Consider the following 21,674-nt stretch of genomic DNA (forward strand, 5'->3'; position numbering starts at 1 on the left):
CCCGCTCTGCTCACCAAACGCTCCTCCTTTGGTATCCATGGAAATCTCCACGCATGGCTGGCGGACTTCCTCTCTAGTCGTAGTCAACGTGTGGCCCTGAATGGGGTTCTCTCATCTCCTTTTCCTGTTCAGGCTGGAGTTCCCCAAGGCAGTGTTCTGGGCCCTGTGCTTTTTCTGGTCTTCATCAATGATCTCTCCGACTCTCTTGAAAATCCTCTCTATCTCTTTGCTGATGTTTCCACTCTCTGCCGCTCCATTCCTCATCCCTCAGATCGGCAGTCTGCAGCCTCCTCACTCTCTGCAGACCTGGACAAAATCACAGACTGGGCAAACAAGTGGAACATATCTTTCAATCCTGACAAATCTCACACTCTTACGATGTCTCTCCGAAAAGACCGACTGGACAACCCTCCCATCCGCTTTCTGAATAATCCTCTCCAAGAAGTTCTGTCGCTCAAGCTTTTGGGACTCACTATCTGCCATGATCTTTCCTGCGAAAACCACATTTCAAATCTGGCCTCCAAAGCCAGTCGCCGACTGGGCATCCTCCGTCGTGCAAAGTCCTTCTTTGGCACACCAGAGCTCCTCACCACATACAAGGCTTTCATCCGCAGCTCAATGGAATACTGCTCTCCCCTCTGTGCTGGTGCTCCTGCCTCACACCTAGCTCATCTTCACGCTGTTGAAACCAAAGTGTTCAGAATCATTGGAATCTCCCACGATGAAGCTATCTCCGAGGGCCTTGCACTCACTCACCGCAGGCAGGTTGGTGGTCTTTGTCTTCTACCTACTCCTCTCCGGCCTTGCTCCCCCAGCTCTCTCTGGGCTCTGTCCCCCGTCTCAAATTAAAACGTCTCAAATTTTTTATTTTTCAATATAGTGCACACCTTAGGCCTGGTGTTGGCTTAGCGGTTAGGGTGCCGGCTTGGGATCCGAGGATCCTGGGTTTGAATCCCGGTCGATCGCTGAATTAACGCCATGGGGGTTGACTCAGCCTGTCATCCTTCCGAGGTCGGCAAATTGAGTACCAGCTCACTGGTAATTCCCTGTGTGTCGCAATTGGCGACTAACAGGGTTGGCGGCAGGAAGGGCATCCGGCAATAAAACATTGCTTCAAAAAGGGGACCATGGTGCCCCAAAAAAGGCCAACCCCTGCTGACACACACACACACACACACATACACACACAGACACATACACATACAAACAGTCACACACACACACACACACACATACATGCACACATACAGACACACACACACATACAGTCACACACACACACACACAGTCGCACACACACGGACAGACACACACAGACACACACACGCAGACACACACACACAGACAGACAGACACGCAGACACACACACACACAGATAGACACACACACACACACACACACACACACAGGCAGGAGCATTGCAATGGTCTCGCATCTCCTCCGAGGCTAAACTAATAAGCCTTATTGAACATAATATGTTGTGTTCACTTGTCGTCCCCAAATGCTCTCCAACCTCCACCTCCTCCACCATATTGAGATCATTACTTTAAAAAGAGGTCTAACTTTGCACTCCTCGTGAACTTATCTGAAAACCCATTTGAAAAGCAATCAGAGAATCCATCAGCAAATTCCTCATCTGCCTTACCCTTTCCCTGGACCCAATCTATCCCTGGCAAATTAAAATCCCTGATAATCAATACTCTTCCCTTATCACGTGCCTTTCTAAATTATTCACGAAAAAAAATGAATGACTGATCGTTTTAAGGCCATTTTCCCTGCTAGAGCAGGGGTTAGCCTTGCGGGCCCCTCTTGCGGGCCCCATGACAATCACGGTTCCCTGTTTGAGGCAATGTTTTTATGGCCGATGCCCTTCCTGGCGCCAACCCTTAGTCGCCTCTTACCATGTGCAGGGATACGGTGTACCTATTCTAAATCGGGGTACACACCCTGATTATTCATCCCAGCAAGCTGGTACTCAATTTGCCGACCTCGGAAGGATGAACAGGCTGAGTCAACCCCCCTGGCGTTAATTCAGCGATCGACCGGGATTCAGAACCCAGGATTGCAGGATCCCAAGCCAGCACCTTAACCGCTAAGCCAACACCAGGCTTTCTAAATTATTCATGAACCCTTCTGTATTGCTCTTCCATCACACGAGAAGCCCTATAAAACCAGTCTATGAGTATCTTACCTTTCTTACAATCTCCAATCTCGATCCAATCAGAATCCTCCCCATTAATTCCTTCCTTATAATGTCACCCCTTTCTCTCAATATGATATTGTCTTTCACCCAGATTGATACCCCCTGTCCTATTTCCTCTTTCAAATTACACCTGTACATCTTGTCGACTTCTTGTGCCCTGAGCTTCAATTTCTGTCCTCATTAAAGCATGTCTCACTTACTGCAACTACATCATTCTCATCACTGTCTACTAGAAACTTGAGAGTGAAGCTCCTCCATCTTTGTAAATTCCTGGCATTGGTAAGCAACGTTTTTGCTTTTCCCTTCCTGTAATTATTTTTTCCTACTTGCCCTTACCAGTCATGTTATCAGGTGTGGTTCCTCTCTTTTAAGCCTCTCCATCCTCAACCTTAAAAAGTCCCATTTTCCTCCTCAGTTTTTACTGCAATCCTTGCTGTCCCCTTTCTGTTTAACTTATGGCTATCATTCTGCAAACACTCCCTTTGCCCCTGAAATTATTTCCATGATTCCCTTTCCTATTTCAGGAAGCATAGCAGAAAATATATGACTTCACAACACTGCTTTCATCCGGCTACTCAATATCCTGTACGTATTGTTATGTGGAAGGAGGGTGTGGGCGATCCACACCTAGACTGTGGTAAGTGTAGTTCGGTCTGTGTGTTTCGAGTTGATTATATTGCCCTGCAACAGGGACCTGTCAGAGTAAGTAATTTGTTACACTTGATGCTGGAGAGGCAGTGTATGTAATTTATAGACAGAGTAGATAGATTCATTTTGTATGTGTAAGCGCCTCTTGTTTTTGGGCAGGGCTATGTGAGGACTTTCCATCGCAGAGGCACACGCATCACATGTGTGCGACTAGACTGATTACGATCTCTATGGCCAGTGTGTGACAGCCATGGCAGCGCAATGTGCTGTGAAGCCGGTAGTGGCAATGTACATTTATTATATTGGGGCCGCCCCATGGGCAGAACAGCCCAGAGGAGAACTCTGCCCAAGAGGAAGGAGAGAACTGAGACCAGGAGGAAGAGAAGGTCTCATGTGGAAGGAGGACAAGCAAGTGGTTCATGGAGGAGCTTGTGATAGTACAGGACAATGAGATTGTGGTTTCTTCAAAAGAAGTTTTGGGATTGACCCAAGCTGATATCACCCTGTTTTTGTAGAGGAATATAGAGGATAGAAGGAAGTGCTACACATGCACAGAGTGTAAAGACAAAAGGTTTGACAAAAATTAACTGATATAAAAAGTGTGACCATAACAATACCTAAAGAACAGCATTGATACCATGCATAAAATAAATCTTCAAATTTCACCAAAAAAAAGCTTCAACCAAAGCTGCAGCAACCATAAGTATGTATGCCATGAAGGGCCAAAATGCTTCCAAGTGTAATGAGAAAGTCGGGAAAACAATGGAGTGCAATGGCCAAAGGGGGATGGCGGAGTGGAGGGGGATCATTTTGAAAAAGTTCACGACACATAAATCTCCAAATAATATTGTTCATATCTGATTAATACCTTGCACATTGTTGTTTTATGCACACTAGAACATAATCACAGTTGTAAATGTAATTGTTGTCTTGTGTGAGCAAGCCTGAACAACTCCATTGAATATATGACTCGTGATCCAAAATGGTATTTAAAAAACAACAACTCACATTCTCCCTGATCTCCAGTGCCCTCTTGCATAGTGGTTCTGCTTCGCGGTACTTTCCCCGTTTGCCATACAAAACTGCAAGGTTGTTGAGTGTTGCTGCTACCTGCAACACCAGTGCATGTAGTTTACCACAAAATACAACTTTCATTGCATCTCAGCAACAATAAGATAGCCATATATTAGGCTTTTTAACTATATAGGGTGAAGTTCAGGAGCACAAGTAGTTATATCTTCAACCTTCACCTGTGAATATTATTATCATAATAATAGTAAGGGATTGACAGGATGGCCGAGAGGTATGCACGCTCGTCTCTAAGCTGTTTAGCCTGTGTTTGAATGTCGACCCAACTATAAACTGTCATCCCGGTGTTTCATGGACAGCATGATTGACCAATGTGGGTTTTCTCGTATGAATGTTAAACGTGGCATCCCATCTGCCAGTATTAGTCGGTGGATGTTAAAGATCCCAAAATATTTTTCACAAAGAGCAAGTTGTGAAAAATATTTTAAGGTTACTTTTATTGACTGCCCCTCATATATATATATATATATGTAATATCTGTATCTGTGCATATCTATTTGTATGCACCGCTGAACTGTAATGGTGACCATGAACCGTTGTGCAATAGTGTCCTCAGCAATCTGTGGACCTGGCACGCATCCACCCTGTTTAGATACCAATTGCCCTCTACTATAAATTTAAGTTGCAGCTGCGATGATAACTATCTCCATTAAATGGGAAACCCGGCTCAGTGGCAGTCTGTGAAAAACCAATGACACTGCGGCAGTGAGTGGTTCTTTATTGGTTATCAATTGTGATTTCCATTACGGACAAGTTAACACACTCTTATGGACTTTCAGTTGATAAAATCTATTCTAACAATATCGTCTTGCACTGCTCAGAATTTTTATCTTCACTACTTTTTGTTGGTTCACCATTCAATATGGCGATACAAACTTGCACAGAGTGCAATACTTCTGCAGCTTAAAACAAAAACCCATTTAAAGTGCCAATAATATGTGAGTGTGCACACAAAGCCTCACAGCTGGATGTTCCTTGCCCAGAGTCTTTTCCCGAATGGCCAATGCATCATTCAACATCCTGGCAGCTTCTTTGTATTTATTCTGGTCCCTGGAAAGCCACAAACACATTCACAAACATCACTGCAGCAGCAGGGACTATATTATGATCCATAACCATAAATTGTATTCCTTACAAAGGTAATTTGACATCAAATCTAGGTAGCAACAACAACAACAACAACATACATTTTAAGGCCATTTTCCCTGCTAGAGCGGGGGTTAGCGTTGCGGTCCCCATGACAATCTTCTCCATTTTGCCCTATTTTCTGCATCTCCCGTTGTTAACCCCCTTGCCCGCATTTCTTCTTCCACCATCTTTGGCCAAGTCTTTCTCGGTCTTCCCCATCCTCTACTTCCTTCTACATTCATTACCATCACTCTTCTCAACCAGTCACTTTCATCCTTCCTCAACACATGACCAAACCATCTCAACCTGTTCCTCTTCACAGCATCAATCACAGGCAATATTCCCATCATCTTTCGCAATTCATCATTTGTCTTCCTCTCTCTCAACGATACTCCGCACATCCACCGAACCATTCGCATTTCCACCCTTTCCAGCCTTCGTTGCTGCTCCACGTTCATTACCCATGTCTCGCTCCCATAAATCATAACACTTCTCACACATGCAGCATACACCTTTCCCTTCAGCTTCAACGACACTCCCCTCCTCATCAGCACGCCACTCAGTTCCCGAAAACTTCTTCCATGCACATCTCACTCGAGCAACCGTTGCCGAGTCTGATCCACCTTCTCCATTCAGCATGTCTCCGAGGTAGCAAAATGTTTTCACACCTTCCAGCTTCACGCCGTCTCCAAGATCCAACTCAACATTTCCTCCATCTGCAGCTCCCTCTGTGCACACCTTACACTTGAATTTAGCTGCCACACTGGTTAATGACCCTCTCAGACCACTACATTTTTGATGAACCGACTCAGCGCACATTGTACATTGAATGGAGTTCACTCCGACACCCTTCCTGCACACAGCACAGGGCCACTTCCCAGTTCTTTCCACCTCACCACATGCTTTACCACTTGCCAGTTCCACCCTTTCCAGCCTTCGTCTTTCTGATATTCACCTTCAGACCTTTTGTCTCCATACATTCCTTCCACTTGTTCATCTTTTCCTTCAGTCCATCCATACTTTTCGCAATCAACACCAGATCATCTGCATACAACAACTCCCACGGTAAACCCTCCTGACATCAAATCTAGGTAGAATAAACCATTTTGTGAATAGAGACGAAATGCAACAAAAGCTGTTTCCACACACATTTAGTCAAATTAGAAATATCCGCTGCCTCGGGGAGCAGTCTTGGATGGGGGATTGGGAGATAGTGGGGAGCGAGGGGGATAGTGGTGGTTGTGGGGGGGGGGGGGGGGGGTGCAAATGTATTTTAGTGCAGTGGCTGATAATACCCCCTGTCTGCACTAGGGGTCAGTAAACCACTGCACCATGGCACGTGCACAGACGAAAATCGTAAGTTGTCTTCTCCCAACCTTGCAGGAGTTTACTGACCAACAAATATGCAAATTTGGTGGAGATCAGCCTGGCCCTGTTTTATTCTACGATTTTCAGATGTATACACGCACACAAACACACCTATTGGCCTAGTGAAGTATGTTGACAGGTGTACATACCGAGGTCACATCATCAATAATCACATGCGTGATGATCACGACAATAAGCGACAATATCGCTCCCTCTGTGTGTGAGAAAATTTGCTGCTTTGTAGATTTTTAATCTGTTGTGATGAAATTTAATGTCATTTGTTTAAATCCGACGGTTGCAACCTGTATTGTTCAACCGTGTGGATACGTGGATACATTTTGTTCAGTCATCATTGCGTAAAATCACTGTCTGCTATGGCAATGCCTTCCGATGGTTGTTGGGCCTTACTAGTCGGTATAGTGCTGCGCAAACCTTTGTGAATCATAAGGTGATGTATTTTCAAGAATTGTTCAGGAAGTCAGTGTATAGGTTTGGAAACTGTGTCATTCTTATTGACAACTTGCTCATGAAATCATTCACTGTTGTTGGCCTTCGTGCCTCATCACTTGTGCAGAAGTGGATTTAACCTCCTTTTTGTGTGATAACAACACTGTACAGTGAAGAATGATGTATGGATTTTGTGTCTGAAATAAAGGATTATTAGCTCCCATTGGACTTAGTCTGAAACGGGGGCTTATGGATTGTGTCTCGTCCATCTGTCCGTCCATGCATGTGTGCATCCACAACCATATCTCGGAGATGTATGGCCTGATTTTGTTCATACTTGGTAGTCCAAGTATGAACAAACAGTCCTTTGTATTGATGTACAAAGACAACAAGAAAGGGCAATCAGAGATTGTAAACCCTCGCCATGATGTGTTTTCAGTGGTTCTTAAGGCTTTTGTGTTAAAACAAATATGGCGGCCGAACCACGTCACCAATGACGTCATCATTATTATTTCTTTTCTCCACCAATTTATGCCTACATGACGCCCAAGAAATTTCATCTTGATCGGATGAAGTTTTGTACTTGTCGAATTATGACGTCATAATGGAGGCACCTATGACATCCTCATTAACATATTTTATTCCACATGGAGAGCTCTTCACAATGAGCCAGGTCTCAATTTTTTCTATTCTGCACTTTTGGAGATATAGAGGTGCAAAGTTTTTCGGTTTTTCCAAGATGGCGCCCAAACCACGTGACCTATGACGTGATAATTATTAAAAGATTCTACAGGTGGAGTTGCACCTATGGTGAAAATTTCCTGTCAATCGGACCAATGGTTGCAGATAAAATCATATTCATTCTGTGCGGACAAAGAAACAGATAGACAAGCAGACAAACAAACAAACAAGAAGCCGTCACGATACTTGCAAAATCCGCCCCCACCCCCAAGAAAAAAAATTCCATTGATACAGCAAATTGTCCATTTCATCAAGATTAAAATTGACAATCTTGATCAAAGCTCCGGTCAACAGGAAGAAAAGTGACGATTTTTCAGATGAAAATTGATGATTTTTAAAATTTGACCTTGAGTTGACCTTTGACCTTTTGACCTCAAAATAGTTCATTTCCCAATTTAGTGACTCAATATACAAATGCTATTCAATTTTCAAGGCAATTGGATTAAAATGGCGATTTTAGAAATTTGACCTCCAGATGACCTTTGACCGTTGACCCCAAAATCAATAGGCTTCTCAGTTGGGACGACCTATACAACTTGGTAAAGTTTCGTGACGATCGGTTTCAGAATTGTGACCTGTTGGCCGGTGACAAACAGACAAACAAACAGACCAATAGACAAACAGACAAACAGACAGAACCACAAACGCAACCGACCAATATACAGGTACTTGAAAAATCTTCGATTTTGCAAGTAACAAACAAACGGATTCAAATGCAATACCCTCTTCTCAGGCGAGGGTAATAAATGACGTTATACATATGCACATCATTTTGTTCCGCGATGCAATGAATGATGGCCGACTGGCAGCCATTTTAGTTGTAAAATACCAAATGTTGAACACGTCCTCAACCATTTCTCCGACATGTATTTGCCAATGTTGTTCCAACATGGCAAACAGATAATGAATGATGGCTTACATATGAATGTCATTTTTTTTCCGAGATCAGATCCAAGATGGCCGACTTTTGGCTATTTTGTTACTTAAACTTGTCCCCATCCATTTCTCGGACATGCATGGACCCATTTTCTTCAAACTTGGCCCAAAGTCAATACATGAGCATACATCTATGCAGCAGATTTTGTTTTGTCATCCGATCAGAGACAGCCATTAACTCTAAATCATTAATACCTGTAGACAAGGGCAAGGATGTTGAGCATGGTTGCAACATCAGGGTGATCGTGGCCAGATGTCCTTTCGAGGTCCTCGAGGGCCTGCTTGCAAAGTGGCACGGCCACCTCATAGCGACCCTGTGACACGTACTGAATAACCAGGTTGTGCAGGGTGCGAAGCCGCGCTGGAACCTCGTAGCCGCCCTGTTGTGCTGCGGCTGCCGCTGCAGCTGCGACGCTACCCACAACGCTGGAGTAACCTAAAATGTATTTTCAAAAACAAAATGAAACACAGCGGGTAAAGGTGGTTAATGATATGCACGGTCAAAGTCCCCAAAAAGGAAAGGAAAAATCCCCAAAAGGTTCCACAGGTTCATGGCTTCACAATGCTCATTGAAACAAGTTCATGTTCAGAAAACTAAGTTCACCAAAAGTTTCCCCGGACGCCCGAACCATTACGCCAACAAATCTGGTACATCTGCTCCTAACCCTAATCCTAACAACTCCTTCATCTCCATTTGTAAAAAAACACAACACAACCTCCCCCCAAGCCCTCTCCCTCCCACAGATCTCCCGATGTACCTGCTCTCCATCTTGTCTCCCGCTCCCTTTATCATATCTTTTATGTTTTATGTGTCAGTTTGTCTTTTTTGTGATCAATGTTAGCTCTTACACGAGCCTCGACCTTGTACACCAAAAAAAAAAAAAAAGAAGAAGTTACAAATCAATTAAAATTCTCAAAGGCCTAGTTTGTACAAAATGGGTATGATCACACTCCCGAGTAGCAATTGTCATGCACTTCCAGGAGGCGGTTTGCCTTTTTTGTACACGTAGTCGAGGTTTGTGGAAGGGTTAGTACACTGAACGTATCAGGACAAAAGGAACAGTAGAGAGGCAGGGTGGGGGGTGGTGGGGGTAACAGCAGAATTGAAGGCCAAGATAGAGGGAGACTTGGACGAGCAGCAATGGACAAGATGGATACAGAGAAGGCAAATCACAGGAGAGCAAAATGGAAGTTTGGAAGGAGAAGGGCTACGAGTAAAGTGAGGAGAGGGGGTTTATGAGGATAGAAAATATCATGGCTCTGGATTGGGAATGATTTAAGATGGTGGTGAACAGCTGTCTTGAAGACCTGGAGGAAAGAATAAGATTGAAGAGAATGTGGAGGTTGATTCCACAGTCAGGAAAAAGAGGAACAAATGAGTGAAGGTGAGCAGTGATCCTGGATTAGGTAGTTTCACCATAAGGGGGTTGATGGTTGACTGTGTGAGTCCTGCAGAAATCTGGTGTGAGAACAAAGCATGGAAAGAGCAGAGGGTGCAAGACCAGAAAGGAGTCGGTAGAAAACAGAGAGATCACGACCTGTTTGCAATGGGAAAGTCATAGGCCCATAGACTCAGCTTCATTACGCGAGAGATTCCAATGATATTGAAGGCCTTGGTTTCCATGGAATCAAGCTGAGCAATGATGTGAGGCAGGGGAACCAGCCCAGAGGGGAGAACAGTATTCCATCAAGCTTGGGATGAGGGCATTGTAGGTGTATCGCAGTTCAGGTGTTTTAAGGAAGGACTTTGTATGACAAAAGATGCCCAGATGGTGACTGGCTTTGGAGGCCAGCTTGGAAATGTGGTTTCTCCAAGCAAAAAAGTTCCACCTAATTTAGCTCAAGCTGTGCCTGCCTGTCCCATCAGTAATATCCACATTTGGAAAACTGGAAATCTGTATTTTTCAGTATTTGTACTTTTACTCTGTAAATCTGATTTTTTTTTTTTTTTTTTTTTTTTTTTTTTGTATACAAGATCGAGGCTCGTGAAAGAGCGAACATTAATCACACAGAAAGACAAACCGACACATAAAACATATAACATCGGGAGCGGTAGACAAGATGGGGAGAGAGGGGGAAGGACACAAACACAACATTTGAGAGCAGGGACCGAGAGACATGGAGACATCGAGAGATCTGAGAGAGGGCGAGGGCTTTGGGGGGGGGGGGCATGGGAAGGGGGCGGTGGGAGAGGTATAAAACATATGGACACTGCCAGGACTTCCAGGAAAGAAGTTGGAATTTCAAACAAGGTGGATCTGGGGTGAATTAGCGGGGGTAGAAAAGATCAAGGTTTTGGATGGGGGAAGATAAGAGATGGTATTCATACCATGCTCATGCCATCTCGCATTTTGAACAGGGTACAAGATCGTACCATAAAATTGCAATGTTAATTTCTAATTATTCAAAAAAAAAAAAGACCCTAATCCTAACCATAACCCTAACCCTAATCCTAACCCTAACCCTAACCCTAACCCTAACCCAAACCCTAACCCGAACCCTAACCCTAACCCTAACCCTAACAATTGTGTTGCCGATTTTCATGACCTCTGACTTCATCTCCTGACAATGCTGATCTACAGGTTTTTCATCAAAAAGGTGATGCTAGAATCGCCATTGCTTAGTTAAAGATTAGAATAACTTATTTGGAAAGACAAATTGATTAACAATGAAAAAATGTGAAAACAAGAAAACTAAGCAAAAGCAAGTGATTTAACAGATCATTCAACAGCATGAAAGTAGGAATTAACTATTGATTAAAAAATAGATGCAATTCCCTTCAGAGGAAATGGACCCACAAAGATGTGAGACAAGAGAAAGGGGAATAAATAAGAACATATTGAATAATACAGACCTCCGAGATCGCTCTTGCAGCTGCTCGAATCTTTTTCATCCTATTGTGAGACCCAACATGTCAGTACAACTAATGCAAAACTGTTTTTATCCTGTATCACTTATCACAAGTTTGTCATTGCGAAAAATATTTTGAATAGTGACTGAAATGACTGATTCTTGATTCTGGTGATTGTGGAATTGTGGAACAGTATGGATCTAAGATTGTTGGAGGATGAGGAACTCGACAGTCCGATTAGACAGTTTCACTGGCAAACAAAATTTGCTTAGTAAGAATTCAAAAAAAAAAAAATCTAGCTGCAAGAAATGTTTTCATGGTTTTCTTGATTCAAGAAAAATTTTCCTACTTTAAGAAAATATTTTCTTAGAAAATTTTTTTGGGCAGTGAATATATGGCCTGTTTCATGAAATGCATCTCCTGTGGAGTTTGCACGCACGTTGTGCTCATAGACACGTGTCCAAACAGGAGCCATTTGAGGATTTACAAGGAATATTACAAAGAATGACGATAAGCGTTATCGGAGGAGGAGTCCATTTGACCCAAATCTGCCTAATCGTGCCAAATTCAAGATTTCTCCCGATCCCTACTAGTTCTAGCTAACTCAGTTTTAAAACTGTCGACTGTTTCTGCTGTCACTACCTTTGCAGGGAGACAAATATTATATTGAAAGAACTTTAATTAACGAATGGAAATGTATCTTTGGGCCTAAGTAGTGCTGTGTGCCTTAAAATGGCAAGTGCAATTTCTGCACGGGTGGTATCGTTACCACAATGGCTGTGAAACACATGATGGGGCATTTTTCTGGGCAATTTTTATTGTTATGGAAATCGCCCTAAACAAGACATAAAGGCACTTTCGGTAAAGCTCAAAGCCTAAGGAACCGCCTTTAGAGGCCATTTTTTTTTCCCGCAGAGCAGGGGTTGGCCTTTTTTGGGGCACCGTGGTTTGTGTGTTGCAAAAGGCGACTAACAGGGTTGGCGGCAGGAAGGGTTGGTGGCATCTGGCCATAAAACATTGCTTCAAAAAGGGAACCATGGTGCCCGAAAAAAGCCAACCCCTGCTCTACGGGGAAAAATGGCCTCTGAAGGTGATTCTTCCTTTTTTTTCTTCTCGTAGATTGCATTGGTAAAATATTTACCCTTAAACTGTAGTAAATTGTAACGGTAATGGTAACAGAGTTTATCATTGAATACATGAAAGTATTGCGCTGAAGTTAGTAAGTTCCTAAATTGTCAATGATTGCATCCTGACAGAGTTTTCATTGTGTCTTTAAGGTTTTTCATCCATTTCCACCTGCAATGCTCAATAAACAGTTGAAACAAGATCAGTTGTTCTCATCTCGCCTTCCACACTGAGTATCGTTCTAGTTTACTGTGCATTGCCTATTTACAATTTGCTGTCTTACTTTAATTTTAATAACAAGTCATGGACCGTTACTCCCACCTGGCCTCCATTCTTGCTGTATGTGTGGTTGAGTTTTCACGATCGGCGCCCTTAACCTTTGGATGCAGTGATTGGGCCTCGGAGGCCCACAAGGTTTTTTTTGTTGCAAAAACTATGCTGTACAAATTTTTTGGGATTGAGCCTTATTTTCACCGACTTTCATGTTGTTACACAAAATTGAGTGACATAAATAAAATAAAAATATTTCATTCAGGCTCGTGGGAAAATCTTGATTCTTCACTTATAACCTGAAAATCCGACACAAATGCAGGCCTGGGGCCTTCGAGGCCCCACATAAATGTTGTTGTACTACTATGTTATATCATTATTTTATTGATATGAGCCTCATTATATGCTCCTATAACTTGGTTACAAATAATTCAGTGACAAAAATCTGAAAATTAAAGAACTTTACACCAATACATTTGTGGGGCCTCCGAGGCCCAATGGCTGTATTGGTGTAGGATTTTTGACAGTTCTGGACATATACATCTATATTATATTATTATTATATTGTTGCGAATATGGAATTTGGCCTCCATATCCGCTTGTAAATATTCCCCTATTTTCTCCAATACTCCCCAACTTTCCCCAATCCCCCATTCCCTAGTCCCATTGCATGTAAATAACAATCAGTAGAGCCGACCTTCCCCTTCTTCCCCCATTAAATGTCGTGCCCAGGTCCACCGCACCACACGTAGACAACTTTCGGACATCTTCCTAGTTATTCTTAATCTATGTCAGTTAAGGCCTCGTTTCCATTAATTATGACTCTTCGTTGCACCAGAATGTGATTATATGGCATCAGTAGTGAGTTTAGGACCTTTCCCATACCTCCTTCCATCTTCTTCCCCAACAATTACAACAACAACAGAGGAGATGGCGGCGGAGCGGGGGAGGATGCGTCCTCCCACCGGCTCGATTAGCTCCAGACCATGCGCTCCACGGGGTTACCACGAAGGGGCTCCTTGTCAGCTCCTCGTCAAGGGCGGAGCCTGGTAAACCCCCCCGCACGCACCCAATGAGAAGCAACGTGCCGATTCCACGAGGCGGAGCTAACGAGCCGAGGGCGTGTCACTCCCCGCCGGATATACGCGGCCCCGCGCCGGATGTGACGGGAGATGCGCCCCTAGCTGGAGAAAGAACGTTGCCTACGACCGCTGAGAGGAAGAGAACCCGCCTGTGAAAGAACGTTACCACCTCGAGCGCTGTGCAACCTTCCGCATCTTTGGACCGGACCGGACCATACTGTACCCTGCCCCGAGCCCAGGAGGACCTGGAGCCATCGATCCTGCCTTTCCTAGCCATCAAACCCCCGTGTGAGTCAGCCGTTGTCCCGTGTGTCTGTCGTCTGTCCGGGGTTAATATAAGAGTGTGTCTAAGTGCCTGTCTTCCTGTAATATACCTCTGGCCCCTGTAATCTAACCTTTTCCGTACGAATATACTTGAGAATCGAAACATTGGTGTCGTATTGTGTTATTGTAATCCAGCCGGGTGTCTTCTTTTTCTTATTGAGCCAGCATCGCGCGGCTTCGTCAACGTTCGAGTACAATCGGGTAATTTGTGCGGACACGACGGCCATTCCGCTCGGCCCACCTTAACATCAAAGTCGTGTCTGTAACAATATATATAAAAGAAAGTTTTTGTTTGTTTGTCTGCACACACTAATCTCCTGAACGGTGAAAGATAGGAGGAAACCTCTGAAACAAAAAATGTCGGGACAGGCCCCGAACCTAGGTGGCGAGGTCGGTCGAGGCCCACCTCGGCCGGGCTGGGCCCATTTCACAATTAAAAGCTGAGCTGAATTATAGAAGTCAATCTTCTACGGCCGTGATTAAAAGCTGAATTATAGTAGTAAATTCATTCAAAAAGAACCAAAAATGTCGGGACGGGCCCCGGGAAGGTTATAGGCTAGGTGGCGAGGCCAGTCGAGGCCGCCTCAGCCGGGCTGGGCCCATTTCACAATTAAAAGCTGAGCTGAATTATAGAAGTCAATCTTCTACGACCATGAGTAAAAGCTGAATTATAGTAGTAAATTCATTCAAAAAGAACTAAAAATGTCGGGATGGGCCCTGGGAAGGTTATAGGCTAGGTGGCGAGGCCGGTTGAGGCAGCCTCGGCCGGGCTGGGCCCATTTCGCAATTAAAAGCTGAGCTGAATTATAGGAGTCAATCTTCTATGGCCGTGAGTAAAAGCTGAATTATAAAAGTAAATTCATTCAAAAAGAACCCGGGCAACGCCGGGTGCATTCGGCTAGTTCTAAATAAAAGGATTAGTGAATCATATTTTTTGAGCAAATACTCCTCCATGAGCCTCAACCTTTTAGAGAAAAAAAGTTGAAAAACCAAGAACAAAAAAATGTTTTTGGGGAAAAAAGAATTTAAAAAAGATTCATTACTTGTATGGGATTCTTCCAACTAATAGGATCAATGATTCACATTTTTTGAGCAAATATACATCCATGAGACATCGACTTGGATTGAAAAAGGAAATGAAAGAAAAAAAACCTCTTAAAACAAAAAAACATCACACGAATACATCCGTTGTGTAAAGTCACATACTTTACATCAAGTGCATCATAACCAGCCGCTAGGTTATAATCTGACCGGCGCACCATGCGAGCACGTACCCTGACGAGGTAATGGGATTAAGGCCTATAACCCTGGTTTGAGGCGTCAAACCAGGCTGCTACCCAGACTGAACACATGGTTATAACAGTGTGGCGGACACAAAAGCCCACTGGCGTGGTGACATCATTCCACGCACCGAGTGGGCGGTGGCCACGCCCGAGGGGTAGGCGTGGCCTCATGATATACCCCGGGCGACCAGCCCGGAGGAGTTTAGTGTTACAGTGTAGTCTTACAATAAAGACGTTTATATGTTACCGCTTGTCCGCTTCCTCCTTGCTCACAAGCAGCGCGCGTAACGCCGCGCTTTACTGGTGACCCTCGACGTTGGATCTGCCGGAGCGATCCTTCCACACGCGACGCCATCGCCATGGCCGCCTTCGTCAAACTTCCGGAATTTTGGGAGGCTCAGGCCGAAGTCTGGTTCGTCCAGGCCGAAGCCCAATTTCAGCTTCGGCACCTCACCGGCGATGACACGCGCTACTGCCACGTCGTCGCCTCCCTCGGGCCCGGCACGGCCGCTCGAGTTGTGTCCGTCCTTCGCCACCCACCGGACGGCCACAAGTACGAGGCACTCAAGCGGCTACTCCTAGCCACGTTCAGCCTCACGGACGACGCACGGGCCGACCGCCTCCTGGATCTCCCCGAGCTCGGTGAGACGCGCCCGTCGGTCCGAATGGACCATATGCTGTCACTGTTGGGCGACGAAGCCCCCGGTTCGCTATTCCGGGCGCTTTTCCGTCGCCAACTTCCAGCGCAGGTTCGCCTCGCGTTGGCCGGGACCGGGCTAACGGAACCCCGAGCATTGGCGGCCGAGGCGGACAAGTACTTCGCCGCTTCAGACACGCGGGCGAGCGTTGGCGTGGCCGTCACGGCCTTCGACGCTGATGTTCCACAGCATCATCTTCTACAGCACGCTGATGTTCCACAGCATCATCTTCTACAGCACGCTGATGTTCCACAGCATCATCTTCTACAGCACGCTGATGTTCCACAGCATCATCTTCTACAGCACGCTGTGGTTCAGCAGCATGCTGATACGCACCTCGTGAACGCCGCCACGCCCCGCCCACCGCCGCGGCGAAAACCGCCACCGCGGGGAAACCCGTCGACTCCACCGGCCTGGCGGAGCCAGCCGCACTCCTCCAGCTCCACCACCTGGTGCTGGTTCCACGCCAAGTTCGGCCACGAAGCTCGGCGGTGTCATCCGCCGTGCTCCTTCAACGGGTCGGGAAACGCCCGGGCCGGCGCTCAATTGTGGCGATGAGCGCCGGCCGTTCGAGCAGCCTGCTGTTCATAACGGACACCTTCTCCGGGCGCCGTTACCTGTGCGACACGGGAGCACAGGTGAGTGTCATTCCCGCCGGCACGTCAGACAAGCACGCCGCGGGTGGGGGCCCCGCGCTGCTTGCCGCGAACGGGACGCCCATCCGTACGTACGGAAAACGGTGCCTCTCTCTGCGGTTTGGAGGGCAGGTTTTCCGATGGACGTTCGTCACCGCCGACGTGCCCATGGCACTGCTTGGCGCGGACTTCCTGTGCGCTAATGGGCTCCTGGTCGACGTCAAGCGCAGACGGCTTGTCCAGGCCGAGACGTTCAGCTCGCTCGCATGTGCGTTGCCCAGCTCAACGAGCGGCTTGCCAAGCGGCTTGCCGAACGATTCGGTTCCGGCCACGTTGGTCTGTACGCTTCCGGCAGCGGACGCATTCACCCGCCTCCTCGCCGGCTTCCCGGCCCTCACGCGGCCCACCTTCTCGGCGGGGGCCGTCAAGCACGGGGTGGCCCATCACATCCCCACCGTCGGGCCACCGGTCTACGCCCGGGCACGCCGCCTCGAGCCGACGAAGCTGGCGGTGGCAAAAGCGGAGTTCGCTACACTGGAGCGACTCGGCATCGTTCGGCGCTCAGAGAGCGCTTGGGCGTCGCCGCTGCACATCGTGCCGAAGCCCGGCGGGGGATGGCGACCGTGCGGGGACTATCGCCGTCTCAATGACGCCACGACTCCCGACCGCTACCCCGTCCCCCACATTCAGGACTTTTCCGCCCGTTTGGCGGGCAGGTCCTTCTTCTCGAAGGTGGACCTCATACGCGGCTACCATCAGGTCCCCGTCAGGCCGGAGGACGTCCCGAAGACGGCGGTCATCACGCCATTCGGACTCTTCGAGTTCCTGCGCATGCCCTTCGGTCTGAAGAATGCGGCTCAGGCGTTCCAGCGACTGATGGACAGCGTCCTGCGCGACTTGGATTTTGTCTACGTCTACCTGGACGATATCCTCGTCGCCAGCGCGTCCCGCGAAGAGCACCTACGCCACCTCCGCACGCTCTTCGAACGCCTGGGCCAGCATGGCCTGATTGTGAACCCCGCAAAGTGCCGGTTCGGCGCCGCCACAATCGATTTTCTGGGGCACCGTGTCACCAGGCACGGCGCCGTCCCCCTGCCGGCCAAGGTGGAGGCGGTGAAGGGGTTTCCGCGCCCCCGCACGATCAGAGGGCTGCAGGAGTTCCTGGGCATGGTGAACTTTTACCATCGGTTCCTGCCCCATATCGCCCAGCTCCTGCGCCCCCTGCACGAAGCTCTCCGAGGTAAGCCGGGCAAAGGCGACGTTACCTGGACCGAGCAGATGGACACGGCGTTCACGGGCGCGAAGCTCGCCTTGGCTAACGCCACCATGCTCGCGCACCCGGCGCCCGATGCACCGATCGCCCTCACCACCGATGCCTCGGACTACGCGGTGGGTGCGGTGCACGAGCAATGGGTGCGTGGAGCTTGGCAACCGCTGGCGTTCTTTAGCCGGCAGCTTCGCCCGCCCGAACGCCGTTACAGTACCTTCGACCGCGAGTTGCTCGGACTTCACTTGGCGGTCAGGCACTTCCGCCATCTGCTCGAGGGCCGGGCGTTCACTGCCTTCGTCGACCACAAGCCGCTGATCTTCGCGATGGGCAAGGTCACCGAGCCGTGGTCGGCCCGGCAGCAGCGTCACCTCTCGGCCGTGTCCGAGTACACGACGGACATCCAGCACGTCGCGGGGAAGGACAACCCGGTGGCGGATTGCCTTTCCCGGGCCGTCGCCCATGCAGTCCACCTCGGCATCGACTATGCCCGGATGGCAGCGGACCAGGCCGCTGACCCCGACGTCCAGGCCTTGCGGACCGCCGTCACGGGCCTCCGCGTCACTGAGGTGCCGTTCGACGGCGCGGGCGCGGCTCTCTTGTGCGACGTCTCCCTCGGGCGTCCTCGCCCCATTGTGCCCGCGGGCTGGCAGCGCCAGGTGTTTGACGCCATCCACGGCCTGTCCCACCCGGGCGCGAGGGCCTCCCAAAGGCTGATCGCCGACAAGTTCGTCTGGCATGGCCTCCGGAAGGCCGTCCGCGGCTGGGCCAGGACGTGCCTCGCGTGCCAGCGCGCCAAGGTGCACCGGCACACCCAGGCCCCGTTGGCCCCGTTCACGGTGCCGGAACGCCGGTTTGACCACATCCACGTGGACCTGGTGGGACCTCTGCCCCCCTCGCGGGGTTTCACCTACGTCCTCACCATGGTGGACCGCACCACCCGGTGGCCGGAGGCCGTGCCCTTGGCGTCGACAACGGCGGCCGATGTCGCGCAGGCTTTCATCGCCACCTGGGTCGCCCGGTTCGGCGCCCCCTCAGACATCTCATCCGACCGCGGCCCCCAGTTCACCTCGGAGCTCTGGGGGGCGGTTGCGCAGGGGCTCGGGGTCCGGCTGCACCGAACCACGGCCTACCACCCCCAGGCTAACGGCCTGTGTGAGCGATTTCACCGCTCATTGAAGGCCGCGCTCCGGGCCACCCTCCGCGACGGCGGCTGGGTCGACAGGCTCCCCTGGGTCCTGCTGGGCCTCCGGACGGCGCCCAAGGAGGACCTGCGCGCATCCGCGGCGGAGTTGGTCTTCGGGCAACCGCTGCGGGTGCCGGGCGAGTTCCTCCCCGACTCCACGGCACCATGGTCCGCGGCACAGCAGCGCCCCGCTCTGCAAGAGACCGCCCAGAGGTTCGCCCCGGTGCCAACGGCATGCCACGGGCACCCACCGACGCACGTCGCCCCGGAGCTTCGCACGGCGGAGTACGTCTTCGTCCACCACGATGCCCATCGGACACCACTGCGGCCCCCGTACGACGGGCCTTTCCGCGTGCTGGAGACCGGGGCGAAGCACTTCACCCTGGACATCGGCGGTACTCCTGACCGCGTTTCGGTAGACCGCCTCAAGCCGGCCCACCTCGATGTGGACCATCCACCGCCTGTGGCCCGACCCCCACGTCGGGGCCGCCCTCCTGCGGGCGGACCCCCGGCACCGCCCAGCCCCGCCGCCACGGCGCCCCCCGGTCCTGCACCCATCCCAGGGGCAGCCAGGGGCATCCCACCTGGTATCCCTGCACCCCGGACGCCGCCGATCGCCAGGGGGCGCTTCGGCCGGGTCATTCGTCTGCCCCGCAAACTGGCCCTCCAGGTGCGCGGGAATTCTGGGGGGGCGCGTGTGGCGGACACAAAAGCCCACTGGCGTGGTGACATCATTCCACGCACCGAGTGGGCGGTGGCCACGCCCGAGGGGTAGGCGTGGCCTCATGATATACCCCGGGCGACCAGCCCGGAGGAGTTTAGTGTTACAGTGTAGTCTTACAATAAAGACGTTTATATGTTACCGCTTGTCCGCTTCCTCCTTGCTCACAAGCAGCGCGCGTAACGCCGCGCTTTAACAGTATATTATTGACCTTGACTTTTAACAAAACAAGATCATACCATTTGGACTACATCACTCACATATAACCATTAAACATTTATTCTTGCTATTCAAACATTTATGTTGCCCCCCCCCCCCCCCCCCCCAGAAGTTTGACAATGTTCTGTAAAAAGTTGAAAATTTTACCATGGGTGATATTTCGTCGTCGTACTTCTTCATCTGATTCATGAATTCCAAGTGTTTCTTCTCTTCCTCCAGTTGTGCAACCTGCTGCTCACTGTGTTGCAGTCGTTGCTGTGTCCCGGCAAGCTCTTCACGTAGCCACGCGTTCTCCTGGCACAGCCGGCGCACTTGTACACGCAACTTTTGCTTCTCTGACTCCACGGTGTTTAAATGGTTTGTTAAAGATACCATGACCTGCCACAACAATAGGAGGATGAAGCAATGTCATGTCACACATTTAAACCTTCTTAGATGATGACACATTAAATACATACTTTGTCCTCTGGACTGCCAGAGATCTATTCATTTAGACTAAACCACCATCCTTAAACTTTCTCTGACCTTGCATTGAACTTAAGTAGTGGGTCTCAATAGGTTGATCAAACAACAACAATCCATAGAAGTTGTCTATAAGACTGTTTGAGGTGACTGCACTTCTGCAGAATAGCAGAGCAGGGGTTGTTGTGGGTAAAGGGGGAAAAGGACCCAGGAAGGAACCAATTAGGTGGAATACTAACTATTAACATGAATAATGGGCTGGCAGGATGGCATGGAGGTACGCACACAGGCCTCTAAGCCTGGGCTTGAATCCCGACCTAGATATGTGTGTCCTGTCCCAGGGATTTTTTTTTTTTTTTTTTTTTTGTATACAAGATCGAGGCTCGTGAAAGAGCGAACATTAATCACACAGAAAGACAAACCGACACATAAAACATATAACATCGGGAGCGGTAGACAAGATGGGGAGAGAGGGGGAAGGACACAAACACAACATTTGAGAGCAGGGACCGAGAGACATGGAGACATCGAGAGATCTGAGAGAGGGCGAGGGCTTTGGGGGGGGGGGGGCATGGGAAGGGGGCGGTGGGAGAGGTATAAAACATATGGACACTGCCAGGACTTCCAGGAAAGAAGTTGGAATTTCAAACAAGGTGGATCTGGGGTGAATTAGCGGGGGTAGAAAAGATCAAGGTTTTGGATGGGGGAAGATAAGAGATGGTGGTGAACAGCTGTTTTAAAGACCTGGAGGGAGGAGTGGGATTGAAGGGAGTGAGGGAGTTTGTTCCAGAGGCGGGAGAAAAGAGGAATGAAAGAGTGAAGGTGAGCAGAGAGCCGAGATTTCGGCAGTTTAACCATCAGAGGGTTGCTGGCAGATCTTGTGCGACCTGTAGGAATATTTGGGGGACAGAGCACAGAGAGAGCTGGGGGTGCAAGGCCGGAGAGGAGTCGGTAGAAGACAGAAAGACCACCTACCTGCCTGCGGTGAGT

At 48.9% G+C, this 21,674-nt stretch overlaps 1 protein-coding gene across 2 annotated transcripts in view; it reads right to left on the reverse strand.

Moving 5' to 3' along the window:
• The window catches only part of LOC137437961 (kinesin light chain 1), a 78,604-nt gene that overhangs the window by 33,992 nt on the left and 22,938 nt on the right, over nt 1-21,674 (reverse strand). For both annotated transcript variants that reach the window (XM_068132756.2, XM_068132754.2), the window contains exons 3-7: nt 20,370-20,600; nt 11,416-11,455; nt 8,757-8,997; nt 4,904-4,991; nt 3,861-3,962 (exon numbers count right to left, since the gene is read on the reverse strand). In XM_068132756.2, coding sequence (XP_067988857.1) covers nt 3,861-3,962; nt 4,904-4,991; nt 8,757-8,997; nt 11,416-11,455; nt 20,370-20,600 — 702 coding nt within the window. The remainder of the gene's footprint in view (nt 1-3,860; nt 3,963-4,903; nt 4,992-8,756; nt 8,998-11,415; nt 11,456-20,369; nt 20,601-21,674) is intronic.

The sequence above is a fragment of the Myxine glutinosa genome, chromosome 12, assembly GCF_964187855.1.
Source record: "Myxine glutinosa chromosome 12, kmMyxGlut1.1, whole genome shotgun sequence".
Lineage (NCBI taxonomy): Eukaryota > Metazoa > Chordata > Myxini > Myxiniformes > Myxinidae > Myxine > Myxine glutinosa.